Source organism: Ceratina calcarata, unplaced genomic scaffold (genome assembly GCF_001652005.2).
Source record: "Ceratina calcarata isolate Rehan_Ccalc_2016 unplaced genomic scaffold, ASM165200v1 scaffold143, whole genome shotgun sequence".
Lineage (NCBI taxonomy): Eukaryota > Metazoa > Arthropoda > Insecta > Hymenoptera > Apidae > Ceratina > Ceratina calcarata.
The window spans coordinates 152,508-167,570 of NW_017135443.1; the positions used below are offsets into that span (position 1 = coordinate 152,508).

Consider the following 15,063-nt stretch of genomic DNA (forward strand, 5'->3'; position numbering starts at 1 on the left):
ACCGGCTTCATATTCGAGAGGGCCGCAAGAGATAATGTCGGATTCTAGAAGGCACTCTCGGGGTAAGACCACATAATAGATCGCATTCAAAGCCACGCGGGTGGCAAGCTGTAGCTGCAGCGTTAACAGCTTTCACGACGCGCACGTCATTTCCTGCTGGTACAAATTTTCTCGACTAGCTCAAAGCTTGGGTTGCTTGTGTTGTCGTGAATAGGAATAAAATTAACGCATTGGAGAAACTTTGAATTGTTCTAAATTTAGAACGGAAGGTACTTCGACTAAAAATTCAGAAAAAAGCCTGACGGTATGGACTGCTGTTAGCGTTATCTCTTGGCAACGTGCGATCATGACTCGTTCCACTTTAACGTTGAAAGATCCACCGTTGTCAGCAGGATGCTTCAAAGCGTTTGAACCGTTCGCCGGGGATGGACAGAATATATTTTGCGGACGTCCGGCTAAAGGGCTGCGTTATCGTGGCGAGTTGGCTAAAAACGAGTAATTAAAAGTGATAACGCTTTGTGCAGACCGTGCTCGAAACATGGTGCACTTTTTTTTACTAGTACGGGGAATTAACCCGGTGAGACGTTAATGCGAGAGCAACTGTGAAAGCTGAACGGCGGAGGTTTACGCGCTTAACATGACACGGGAAAAAAACGGGAACGTCTGAAATTTTAGTAAATTAACGAAGTCGACGTTGTGACGTTGAACGCTTGAATTAGAAAAGTCGGTACAGATGAGCGCGCAAGACGCGGTAAAAATAATCGGATTACGGCTAGGGTTTTAGAAATATCGGTAGTAATGATGTTAAATGCTACCACGATAATTATGTATGTGACATGATTGAATGATGATTTATGTATCTTGTGACTTGCAGCACGTAAGTTTATGCACAATTGTCCGGAATGATGGCGAAAGTAATGCGCATTGGTAAAACTTACGTCTAGTTCAGGTTGAAATGTGTTATCAATAGTGCTCTCAAAAGGTTTCAACCATCGCTTGTTTCTTATTAAAAAGTTATTAACATTGTAGCATAGGTAGCCTGAATGATGTCCATGATAACATATTTTCTATCTAAACTCCTCTACTATACGTAAGTTTTACCACAATTTTATAATCTTTGAATTTTCTTGGATTTGTACATTTAGAAATATTCAGTTTTTTACGCTTTCAAGCGTTTATTTCAAGTTGTTACTCAACGAGATTACTTTTGTCCTAATTTCTTTTCTAAAGAAACATTTTCAACGTTCCTGCAGTTTCATTATGAACTGAAAGCTCTTTTCAGACTTCCTTAATATCATTTCTGCAATGAGAATTCACTGCCACGTAATGTGAAATATGGAGAAACAACGTTCGTGACTCTTGTCGTTCTTTAAACTTCGATCATTTTTACACGTTGTGCTCGTTATATTAAAGACAAACTCTGTACTTTCTTCCATTGTCTACTTTGTAGATGAAGTTAACTGAATAGTAAAGTCAATTAATATACTGTACAATATTATAAAGACTTTTAGTATGAAATCTCTTCCACGATGAATTGAAATAAATGGAACCGTGTGTACATATGTATCCAAAGCGACGAAACGTCTTAATTAATTTCAGTATTTGTCGTAATAGTAATAAAACCATACTTATCTACACACGTTCTTGTTATAGAAATATCATCTTGTAAGACTTCCTTCATAGGGATCTAACTTAAGTGGATGAAATCAGACGAAGTTTTGATGTTCTTAGTGTTCAGCTTGTGTATACACTTTCATTTGAGTTCAGTCGGTACCGCCGCCGTTTCCCGGATTTTCCTTCCGCAAATATGCGTGTCAAATTCGCTGGCGTAAAATTCTCGTTTCGGTAACTTTGGTGCTTAACAACTCGCGCTATTTGACTATACTTCCCTTTCCGTGCCGCGTGTAATCTCGCCGCGACAACGCATACATATCCTCTCGTGCAAAGGGAGTATATCGCTCCGGCGACGTCAAAGGGAGCGAAGAACGGAAAAAGAATGAAAGCGGATGAGAGGTCGAGCTTATCTGGAAAACGGTGAAAATTGCTACTGCCCTCTCTCCTCTCCATTTGTGTAACGGCATTGAACGTCACCGAGGAAAAATGCCGGAGGTCATGGACGCGGAAAAAGAGACGCTAAACAGAATAAGGGGAACCGAAAGGAGCGGAAGAGGAAGACGGTCGAAGGATGGTATTCCTGCTTCGCGCTGCGCGGAGGATACGTGTTGTAATCGCGTTGCTTCTTCAATTCCGTTGTGCATTGCAGACGAGTATTCGATTAACGAGAGAGAAGCTGCAAGCACCGCGGGAGTGAGGTGGCCTCGCGTCTGATCGACGATTGCTTCCATTGTCAACGATGGACCGTCAACAGCATCTTCAAGAAAAGTAGAGCTTCGAAGCTATTTCACTACAATTAAGTTTTGTAAAGATTGCATTTATGCTTTATGTATACTTTTTTTTTAAATGAATTTTGAATGGTTCATCAGTTGTGGCGGCATGAGAGTCATCTATTTACCTAGATAGTACCTAATTCTATTATAATAGAGTGTATGGAGTGAGAATGGCCTGCGGATAATTAATTTTGTATTTAGCTTGTATTTTGTTGTGAAAAGTGTTTATTGACATCGATTTTACGAAGTATTTATATCCAATAAACTTTCAGGTAACGTTAGTAGGATAAAACTTTGGCTACATTGCATGTTTTAACGTAACAAATATTTAATGACCGTGTAATATCATTAGAGACCTTTTAGTATTTTTAATGCAAGGGTCATATTGCATCGAACCATAATGTACGCCACTTTGATTTAATTTTCAGTGGGACGTTTTATTTACAGATTATGTTATTAAGATATTTTTTAAATTATTATCATATAACCGAATTTCTTATACTTTATTCTTACTGTGCAATGGAAAATTACTCGAGAGAGAAAGAAAAATCTTTGTTTGGAAAAGCAATTCTTTATTTTCATTGGCCATACCGTCACATTAGCTAAAGATTCATTCACTCTTGAAAGCACGCAGCTCGGCAGAATCGAATGGACGCGCATAGAAGGATCGGAGATCGAGTGAATTAATTCTCCTTAGAAAGGCCTTTCGCTCTTCGTTCTTTTCTTCTTTCCATTCTCTTCTTTTGGCTCGTTTTTTCCCGCATAATACCATCAAAGGTAATTAAGGGAAACCGAGATGATTTACGTTTTCTCCGAGCCGACTCCTTCGGGATATTTTTAAATTCAAGCGGCTCGGCGGTTCTTCTTCTAGTAAGGATTTCAAGAATCTCCCGTTAAAATCTCAAGACGATTCGAGATCTCCCTGAACGCGATTTTTGCTCATTTAGTGAACCTTAAATGTCCATTTTATGATATAATTGTAATTACTCTTTGTCATCCTTTTGCATAACTGAGATTTCACGTTCAAATCGAGTTAGAATCGATCTCTACTTAAAAAATCCGTGACTTGTTTAGATAAAAATCGTATTTAAGCGGTAGATGCGAATACTGATAGAATAGTCCAACTGATACCGCTTTGACTTGCAAACACAGCTGTAAGGATAATCTGCGATCAGATGGTTCCAAACTACGATAAAGGAAGGGTACAGTGGTCCAGACATCAGAGGTTGTAACGCAAAATAACGGATCACCCGTAAATCTGTCCCAGATACGATCTCTGGTTTGCCGGATGAAGGAGCGAGAGACGCGCGAAGATAGTGGCCTAGTCACCTATCTGTCCGTCCTGGCATGATAGTGTGATCTCGTGTCAGTGTTCGCAACAGGTGGACGTCTCGTCTCGTCTGCCATCGCGCTTACCAGTGCCGCGGCACCGTTGTGGCTCGTTCGCGGACGATTATGTGATTTCATGAATTGCGAACGTGCCGATGTGTCCCTCCGGAGAATAACCTACCCCGTTGAGTAATAATGTAACGCGAGGCCGTCTGTTCAATTATCTCCGCCACTTACGTTCGCCTCCGAGCAGCCAGGCATTTTGGAAAATTAAACTTTGATGCCTTTGTAAAGGATGACCAAAATGACCAAACTCTGAGTGGCTTCGGCGCCTAAAATATTGTTTAAAATACTATTCAAAATATTGAGATTCGCAGATGTTAAATTATCAGAACTTTTGTTAGAACTATTCCGCGAAGCATCCAAAGGTCATTTCCATTTTTCATGTTTTCTTCGGTAGCTGGTAAATTATGTTAAGTCAATATCAATCTCAGAAGTTGCTTTAATTGACTTGCAACACTTTTGGTTGAAATAGATATGAAAATGTTATTTTAAGTTGTTAGTACTCTACTGCAGAAGATCGATGAATTCGCCATTCTGATTGTTCCTAAAGCACAAACGCTTTTGAGTAGGATTGTTAGGCAACACTATTCAACAAGCGAACAAGATGGACGTGGGAATCGATATTCATCAATAGCAATGAGTATTGGTATTCACACGATACTACGCTTACATATATGTATATCATTGTCCTATAGCCAACACGCATATGCCTGCGTCATGCAACTAATGTACTGGTAAGTCTGACCATTCGTGATCATCAATTGAATCGTGGTGTGGCGAAACGTAATTATTCGTAAAATTTCTGTACACGGTTGTATGAAATTGAGAACCGGAAAAAAAGACTGGGTCGGCTTAATTCATATGCTGCGAGAACATGAGACGAGCAGTTGAAGTAAAGCTAAGAAATAAGCACATAGCGTGGAAAGAGGCAGTACAAATAATTTGTCACACGGTAATTTCGTGTAGAATTCTTAATAACAGCTTGTGGTAGAAGTGCAGCAACAACTTTAATTTGGAAAATACAGTCGAGCAATTAACTTAAGAGCACTCAGGTGCAGCTGCGAATAACGTACAGAGTTTCTCTCCAGTTCCTGTAACGGATCACAAGCAACCAAATATTACCCGGTTCATCCAATTTATAAATGGACAGTGTAAAAAGATTATTGGAAGTCGGTCTGTATGTTAAAGTGTCAGACACGTTGTATCAATTATTTGTATTTTACGATAAGTAGCATTCGCTGTGACAAAAATATTTCGCAAATAATTATAGAAACGTATGTAATCTAAGAAATTTTTAGCCGAGATAGACGTGAAAATATTTGCTTTTTATATTATGATCCATGTTTAGTGTACATACACCATGTCTTAACAAGTTTTGAAATCACTGTCAATCTTTTATGAAGTTCTTGATCGATCAATTTCAAAAAACCTACAACTACTTCAAGACTTTAAACCGATTTAACTTTTTATATCCGGAACTTATACTGTAAGTGTAAGCTCGAAACTCTCGCGGAAGTCGCAAATCGATACGACGTCCAACTAAATTGTTCAAAAAATTACAACCTGTGTTATAATGTAACGAACAAATTTTTATTTTCGGTATATAAAACTTCATTTGATAGATTAAATTAGAATTAAAGAATAATAATTTATGACATTCTCCCAATAACTTTCACGCTAGAAGAGATTAGGGCAAAACCGAGTGTTTTAGGTAAGACCGGGTATACTTGCATTTCTATTATTGGGGCAGCTACCTCTGTGAAAATGGTGTCCTTATTTGCGAAATGCTATTGTTTATATGTATATAAATTTAAATATACTTTTAGCCGGCGTAACGACAAGATATTGTTCGTGTCTTTACATCAAATCGAGATGTTGCATTTATCGCAGAATTTTCGAAGTATCGATGTTTATAATACCGAATCGATACAAACGACGAAAATGTTAGATTATTTACCCTCATCGAGAAAAATTTCGAATTCGCCGACAATCGTTTAAACGACAAAAAGTGTAGTTTCTCGAAACTCTGATCGAGCAAGGGACCCGTTTGTAAAGTGAGTAAGCTTTGAGCATGGAAGTCGATCGTTTCCCTAATCGTAGTTACAAAAAGGACTCTTCTGTCGCTTCTCTTTATGAGCTTTTTTTACTGCTTGTTTTCGCATGAAAGGGGACCGATATCGAGGAACCATTTGTAACGCGCATCAAATATTGATCTGCTCCAGTGTGGGGGTTGAATTTCGGTTTCTAGCACACGCGAACGGTGTTGCGATAGGGTGGGTGCATATTGTCGGAACATTATGGCATGACTTAATCTACAAATGTTTATTCCTTTTTTCTCTCGTCGCAATGTGAAATTTGCGTTAAATTACAGAACGTTTTATATTAGGTATACATAGTTATACACATGACACGTATAGTATATTCTTAGGGAACATTAATATGAGAACCCACACGTTAACTAAGTTAGTGGTAAAATAGTTGAATAAACGTATTAGTGTCTTTTATCTCCTTTGTTTAATTCGAGTAAAAAAAGTTTGGATATTTCATGGCGGAGGTTTGGTTTAAGATACGAAGGTATTCTTTACACTTTGAAGAATGGACAAAATGAATCACTTGGAACTATCAAGCTCAATTTACATTCGATATTATTACCTCTCGTGAAAAATGGATCGTATGAAAGATGCATGCTTTTAACAACAGTGAACAAAGATTCTGTCTGTCTAAAAAGAAAACTTTTCAAATAAAACGTTGTTGGTTTAAGAAATGATGTTTTTCTTATAGTAATAAATTATTTCTTAACTATATTAGGAAAAGTATTATACTGCCCATTTTAGGTTGAAAATACAGTCAACTTTCTTCGTTTATAACTTCGTTAATAGCGGTTAGGAAAAAGTGGAAGCGGAACTTTTGATTCATTGTTAAAATTTCACTCAGAGGAAAGTTGTGCATTCTGGAACACCCTATATATTAGAGTTCCAGCTTTTTCGCTCTTGAATAAAATATTATAATTTAATGAGTCTCTATTTTCATTCAAATTAAGGACAAAGCACCTGAATCTGTACGAAAATATTTTGCATGACCATTTTAAAAACTTGGACATGCAGAACTCGTTCGAAGCGTAGGTACTTGTTTCTTTGTTATTTACGTCGACACATAATAATATAAAGTATAACATACAGGTTGAACTCTTAACGAGCAAACATATGTATTTCAATCGTGTTTCATTACAGTTAGTAATGAACTGTGTACATCAGTGTAAATTTCTTAATTCATTCGCCATTCGAACGAGTAAATTTAATTAATCGAATTAATTAGTGCTATGATTAAATTCGTATCGCAATTAAATTTTTACTGTTATGAAAGCTCGCGAAGGTTTAATCGATAATATCGATGTACGTACATACATGCAACGTTCCGGCGCTGAAAATTAACCAGATTTCGTTTCATTGAAAGGTATCAACTGAAAAGACAATTCGTTATATTATTTTTATTTTACGTAAAAATATGGAATTGATGTGGGAAAAAATTGTGAAATCGAGATCAAACGAGGGAAATATTACATTTCCTATTTTTCTCTCGTTACTTCGATAACAAAGACGATTTATTCTGGGAAAATATCAATGCCAGGAATATCGACGAACATTGAATTTTTTCATACAATCCATATTTTTCGAAAAAGTTAACAATATGTATGTAGTCATTACTAGACTACGGATTTTATGCATTTATACGAAACGATACGCAAGAAAAAGAAACACATAGTTTACCGAATGGCACGAAGTTTGAAAAGGAGGAAAGTATATAATTTCAACTTAAATATCATTTTTTAATTAAGTAGCATACAAGTTTTAGTTTGCATAAAAATCCGCAATCTAGTCAACAACACCGAGAACTTTTACGTATGCGCTGAAAATTAAAGCGTGCAAGGAAAATAGAAAAGAATACACGTTTATGCAATGAAATAAATATTCAATTTCATTGTACTTATAAGTCATGAATTAATAATTTACTACCTTATTCTTAAATAGTTGAAGATGATGATTTGGTGTTTTAGGTAGTACCTCAGAACCTTTACCAGCTCTTCTTCTAATTCATGGTGATTCCTATTCGTGGGGGGCTGGGAATTCTTTTGATGGCACAGCGTTGGCTGCTTATGGTCGTCTGATCGTCGTTTCTATCAATTTTCGTCTTGGAGTACTTGGTAAGTAGCACTGATGATATTACCTAATTATATCGCGTACTTTAAAGTATAGAGCCTCATATGTCGAATGGAACTGGAGATATGACCGTTTTCTTAAAATCCTTCCTGCCAGGCTTATTACGTGGTCGCTATAACAATTAATTGTAACACACTGGTAGATAGGTTTACTCGTATATCTAGTCTGTGTTATGAGATATTACGTAGTAAACTAGAAAAATGAGTAAACTCGTTTGGTTTAAAAAATGCCACAATCGTAGGCGTCCAACTTCGACTTTGATAAGGTTCAGTCTCATGGAAATATCTACAAAGAGGTTTACTTGTAGAAAGATAATCGTTGAAAATTAACAGGAATCCAATAGAGAAATAACGTCACAGCGCCCACATGATTTAAGTGTTTGAAATTTTTTGCTTCGCGAAGCGTGATTTCCTATTTTTAATCTCATCAATTATCACTATACGTTTTATTTGTCAGAGGTAAATAGAGACACGCAGACAATGAAATTGTTGACGTCCACTGTTCTTTGCATCTTCTTTTAGTTTTTTATATTATAATTTTTTCAATGACCAAATAATAAGCTTAAAGTGTGTATAATTAAAAGCGCGGATATCAATGCGCGTAGCGTCGATGAAGATATCTTTCGAATAAAGTCTTAGAAGTTCTCACTCGTTACGGTTGATAGTGTTCCGTATCTTTTGCTGAAGGTATGACGTTCGAGTAGCAGCACCAGCAAACCAGACTTCTTTCTTAACTTATATTAAATCCGTAACAATGCTTTCAACTCCGAACTCGGTCAGCAGCTAGTATGTTCTGCTGCTGAAATTGTTAATCGATGCAAAATAACTTCTCTCTCCATTCCACGGGGGCAAAAATACTGAAAAGGTCCAGGGAAAAACGAAATATCTATCCGAATTTTCCCTTATAGAAATTTCGGAATAGCGATATAGTATTTGTTTGTTTTGGTAACGCATTTCTATGTACACATTTTTCCAATCCTGTTATTCAGGCAAAGTAATATATTGCTTGTTTCGTTTTTTTAGTATTACATATGAGATATAATTATAGCGTACTGTGCTTACAAAAGTATTAATTTACATTTGTGCCAAATAATGTGCCCTTTTATACCAAATGAACATTGAAACATATTTTGGATAATTTCGATCACGTATAAGATATTTTATTGTTCTCACTTAAACGGTACACTGAAGACTTATTTTTGCTTCTTTTTCCTATTTTATTTTGAACGGAAAGAGAGCAATTCGGTCAGTTACAGATTTGTGCAACGTCGATCGCGTAGGAATGCGCAGGATTTGTGCGGCTTCCAGTTGCCTGGTTCGCTATCTGTTTAATTTTTACCTCGGCACGTGGAAAGTTTATAAGAAGCTTAATTAAAAAGAAGAAGAAGAATCGAACGCGAATGCGCTATTTTATAAGATATTTTAAGTATTCTTCAAGTTATAACCAACTAACTCCATTCGTCCAAAAACTTCGAAATAAAGATTGCCGTATCTATAGAAGCGTTCTTTGCCTCAGTTTCTTTCTTATGGAATGCTCGCGTAAAGGTTTTTGTTTACTATTCGCCTGGATCGTTTCAGAAAAAATAAGAATTCCTCTCCGTGGAACAGGATTAAACTTCTAATTATCCACGGTCAGCATATTCTAAGTGGTTGCTGCAGGCCAATTCAGAAGTTTCCCGTTCGTTCTCGAAATAGAATAGGACGCAAGCTAGCGAGCAGGCTTTTTACTTGTTAATGAATGCATCGGAATTCAGATAGCCTTTCTTTCACTTGAGTGAACTTTGTTTGTCGAAGTAGACGTTTAATGATAATTGGAAATTTAATTAAGGAACAGTAGTTCGATGGAAAAATAATTGCAGTCTTAAGCGCAATTACTAGACTGATGATTGAATGTATTTATAAGAAAATTAAACGTTATTTTGCATAAAAATCCGCAGTATACGTACCAATTATTATACTGTATTCAAAAATTGGAATAAGTTTTGCACCAACCTGATAGTACAGTAGTGGTGTTTCTTACGCACATTATTTTCTTTTCGTTTTTGGTAGCTATAGATACATTGTATTATTTTGTTGACAATCTGATTGCGAATAATGAATTAGTGGAAAGTTCTTCGCGTTTCACATTTGTATGCAATATATTTATAATCTTTATAAAATCCCTGCAATCCGCAGTTTATTTATTAGATGCTACAGCTCCAAGGGAATTTTTATTACAAACATACATGAGAATGACCTCATAGCATGTTGATGATCATATATCTGCCTTAAAACGTACGCCAATCTGAGAAGTCAGATAAACCAAGTCTCTTTAACGCGGTAAAATAGGTATGCTCTGGTCCTCGAAGTTGGATGGCTTAACCATCACGTCGGTTAATCGCTGTGTGAATATTTCACCGAGCAATTTTCCAGTTGAATAAGGACCAAAGGGAGTCAAAGTAGAACGGTAACGTCTATTCGCGTGTATGCGATCATTGTATCAACGTCAAGAGCTGTTCTCTTTCCTAGACCTTCGAAATCTTAATCAGAAGCTTTGTTGAGTTTTGCGAGATTTTAGTCAGTGCCTTCACTGATCTATGAATGTTTGCTCTGTTGAATAACTGAAAGGAACGTAATTAAACCACGGATTTTATACTTATAAAGATAAATTGATTGTGTATAAACTATAAACAATGTATATAATGTGCAAGAATATACAGAATATTATAAGTATAGTACATATCATTGTTTTTACATAGAATCATATCAAGTTTTACTTATATAAAAATTTAACATGTGGTTATATTGGATAAAGTTTTTCCTTTCCTATTTTATCCGTTTATATTCTCAGAATATTTTCAAAATGTTTTATTTTCATTTTAAAACAACGTTTGACACGAAGTTGGAGTTACAAGTTGTCTTATGGATACATGTGGCAGTTGTGCGTGAATGTTTCTATGTACATTATACAGCAACGATTCCATGTCACGTTGTTATCAGGCACAAAGGGTTGGGATAATGGAGAGACAAAGAGAAAAAAAGAAAGAAGAGAGAGAGAGAGAGAGAGAGAGAGAGAGCGGAGACTGGCCTGCTTCGAGGGAAATACTTGAACAGGCTAAACGACAACTCGAATGGTACTTGTACGGGCATTCAACGCAGTAAATGAACCCTCGAATACGAAATTAGACGCGAAACGGGGCTGGGACGGTCGATTTGAAAGGGATGACAAAGTGGGTAGGATCTGTAGAAACGTTTGAACTCGATTCCATGGTGATCTCGTTTGGTGGTACGTCGGATGTGCGAGTTTAAGTAGTGCTAGTTTCCTTGATGAATGGTCATTAAGGAGTTTAATAACAAGTTCTTGCTGGTTTGCGAATTCGCCGAGTTAAGAGTTAAATCCAAATGATAGAGTTTCAGAAACGAAGGCTGATATTTTCGTACGCATTCGAGCAGAAGCCTAACGGCGAATGTTTCAAAGCTATCGGATAATATGTACCGAAATACCGATTACCGAAACGGAGAATCGTTTTTTGTTTGGTAAACTCGGAAAATAAAGAGGATTGCTTCGCAACGAGTGCGAAACGGAAGCCCGTGGAACAAAGCAGCAAGGAAAACAAAGGGAGTATAAAAAGTATAAAAAAAGGATACTCACTGGCTGTAAGGCGAGATTCAAATGCAAAATCGGCCTGCCCTCTGTAAGCCCGCCTCTCTATTACCCTTTTGCCGTTTTAAAACACTCCTTTGAATTTTCTGCAACGCGATGGCGACGATCAGAGATTTCCGTTTAAATCGACTTTGTAACATCGAATTGTAAAGTGTGGTGGACGGTGTACTCGTGAAACGTCGATGGAATTTTAATTAAGCAAGCGTCGGAAAAAAAATTATTGGTCTGTATGCAGTTTAAATATTCCTGTTGAATGCAACCCTTCAAACGAAGTACCAGTATTCATTTTACATTGCACAGAACGAACCTCCCCACTCCCATCTGTTATATTTTTTGTTTGTATTTTACAAGGTTCGATATATGTAGAGCGGAATTTTCCCGGTAGTAGGTTCTTTATTTTCCATCGCATTTCCTTAAAAGCGATAGTAAATTGGTTTCAAATGTCAGAGATCCGTAGCTCGTTTAATTAAATTAATGACGTTTCGCTACATTTATATTTGTAGATGAACCAATTTTTGGAGTCTTGAAAATAATGAAACTAATAGATAACAAAATTTGAAACAAATTTGTTATGTAACAATGTTACAGAGTGTAGGCGCAATTTTACTCATGACCTTTATCCCTAATTACTCATCCAATTCCTAGTGTTCTCATTTTTACCCTATTTTGACTATTAGACCTCGATTACTCGTATCAAATAGTTATAAGCATCACCGAAATTGTACTGGCGAGCAGTTTCCGAAGTATGTACTTACATGTAAAGCCACTGTATGCTGGCTTAGTAAAGCCCTGAAGTTTCAACTTAATTCCAAACCTGGAATCCAGCACTGTTATCTACATCTATTACTATACTTGTTAGAAATTACACAGACGCTCGGTGAGACTATGCAATTAATGTAACCATTGGAGACTGCATAAATAGGACTATCAAAGGAAAATCCGGTTGGTTGTTGGTTCTTTGCTGCTTGCCGAACGTAATTGAGGTATCGCGTTGTGGTGCGATAGCAAGTATTAACGCGACAGCTATAAATTCAAAGTAAATCGAGCAGCAATGTTGCACACACCGTGTCCTCTATTCTCTATACATGTATATCCCGTTCTCATGGCATGGCACAATACGCGATTGTTTCGTTCGGTTCTAGCGAAGCTTCGGGGGCCGTGCACGTGCACAGTGCGCTTCCATCTATTCGCTAATGTGCCCGCGGCGGTTAGTAGTGGGGGAATTTCAAATTTTTGCGTGTACTCGTATACCACCTATCTTGTTCGCAAAAACGTAGAAAGCCTGATAGGATGTGTGGAAAATGTAGGTGCTGCATCATGTCATTCGCTTTGAAATTCAACCCCCTTTCGCCGGAAGAAAGAATACCGTAATTTCCCCAACGGAAGTTATTGTACTCCCGGACTTCTATAGAAAATTTTACTATAACTGTTCCAGACAGTGTATGCATTTTTAGACACAGTTCGTTGTTCATCTTTTGTGGATATGTAATTCGTTCTCAAGGATGTGACGTAAGAATTTCGAGAGTAAATTGCGTGAAACATTTAGAGATTCAATTCCTGATTAACATTCGCAATCTTTCTAGTTTTATTAACTATTATAAATCGTGTAGATCGCTTCGAATAAAAGGGCAATGAAGAAAGTTAGAACGCAACCGAAATATAATTTTCCGAGCTCTTGCACACTGTCAACCGCAACTATCAACTGAGACTTGTTTCGTAGCTTTCCTTTGTTACGATGGAAGCGCCTCTCTGCACGTTTCGTTTGCCGTCGAAGCGAAACAATACGCCCACGGCGGCGCGGCGCAGCGCGGTGTTATCCGATATGCCGCTGTCGCTCGATTCGATTTCATCCTGTTTTTTTCTGACCCGTTTTTCACCCCCGTTTCGATTACGGGGGCGGATAAATTTCTGGCTCTGTGCGGGACACGTGCGGTCTCTTTTTATCACAGAATTTAATTCAGTTTTCATAAATTTTAGTTGGAAAGATGATAACTACAAAATGAAACTGGGAATGAGAGGTATATGAACCGAAATACGCATTAACAGTATCAAAGAATATGAATTAAATTAAATCAAACTAGTTACACACGACCTTATGAATTTCGAGATTAATAAAATTTTTATCGTTGGATGATATAATTTTTCTTATCGTACTAAACACTAAACGAATCAATCAAAAATGTCAGCGATTCGGTAGTCGGATGGAGATATAATCCCCTAGAGCGAATCGTGGAATCTCGACGAGGTGAAAATTTGCATTTTAATTGAAAAGTTCCCATATCAGTAGTTCGGGGGTTCGACCACCAAGTACGTAGAGCAATATCCTTCGCGTAGTTTCCTGCCGCGAAGTTTCTGATTGCTCTCTGAATAACCTTGAACCGTTGGCTTCCGGTTCGAGTTGAATTTAATGAAACGGGCGATAACCTTTGAGTAATTACGGTAGGGCGCGATGCAACGTTGTTGGAGTAAATACTTAGAAGTAATTGCGCTTCAAACTGGTTTCTCATGTCTACTAATTAAACCGCTAACGTATTTGTTTATCGTAATTTCGTACGCAGCTGAAATATGAATAATAAGACAGATTATTTATTTATGTACGGCGAGCATTCCCTGTCGCGTTTAGGATAAATTGGTAGTTATTTCATAATTGATCTAACGAGTACATTTTTACAGTGAATGTCATTTTGTTATAGTAATTTGTAGGATTAAAATTTGCCTTAATTATTTTCTTAGGTTTGACTTTCCTGAATTTCGTAAACTCTATACTTCAAGCAGAATGTTTGGAACCTAACAGCGTACGTTGCTTGTGTCTGTTGCCTACATGCTACGTGTCTTAATGTTAGTGCGAGCTTATAACATTAAATTCTGGTCTAGTTCTGAGTGTTTTTGTAAGTTTATGCCGCGTTAATTGTCACTAAGGAATAGGAGGGTACTCCATCTTCCGAGTCTTAATTAGAATTCGGAATTTGCTTGTGCGCGAAACAACTGGGATGAGAATTATGACGGTAATAAGTTGAAACAAAGTTTTAATTTATGGTATTCGTGCAATAATGAATGACGTTAGTCCGCATAATCAATTTATGGATGTCTAAATGTATATTACTAAACGGCATGTATAATAATTTTCTCCATCCAATTATGGCTGTAAAATGTTATGGCAACATTACATCAAAATTAATTTCATTCCGTCTATTCCCATAGCGAATTAAATTAACGTTTAATAGTTTGATTCGTCGATGTGCATTACATAAATTAATAACATCACTGTACAAGTTAATCTAATACTCATTTCAACAGTAACTAGTAATAATTCTTAGAAGTGTAATAATCGTTAGAATTAATTATTTATAAATCTCAAAAACTTCATAAGCTCGCTGTGTATATATCAAGTATAGACACACAAACGTCACTTGAATTTCTTGTCT

At 36.9% G+C, this 15,063-nt stretch overlaps 1 protein-coding gene and 1 long non-coding RNA gene across 7 annotated transcripts in view; both read left to right on the plus strand.

The window, feature by feature from the left end:
* The window catches only part of LOC108630648 (neuroligin-1), a 141,434-nt gene that overhangs the window by 20,423 nt on the left and 105,948 nt on the right, over positions 1-15,063 (plus strand). For 3 of the 4 annotated variants that reach the window (XM_026818475.1, XM_026818469.1, XM_018034063.2), the window contains one exon: positions 7,834-7,980. The exons of the other annotated variant lie outside the window; for it this stretch is intronic. In XM_026818475.1, coding sequence (XP_026674276.1) covers positions 7,834-7,980 — 147 coding nt within the window. The remainder of the gene's footprint in view (positions 1-7,833; positions 7,981-15,063) is intronic. 4 annotated transcript variants of the gene reach the window in all.
* On the plus strand, positions 216-6,537 carry LOC113465070 (uncharacterized). 3 transcript variants are annotated; one of them, XR_003389897.1, is made up of 3 exons: positions 216-1,090; positions 1,948-2,188; positions 2,264-6,537. It is a non-coding gene; the product is annotated as an uncharacterized LOC113465070 (long non-coding RNA). The 3 variants fall into 3 exon arrangements; XR_003389895.1 differs by having other exon boundaries at positions 1,948-6,537; XR_003389896.1 differs by lacking the exon at positions 216-1,090 and adding an exon at positions 1,568-1,845 and having other exon boundaries at positions 1,948-6,537.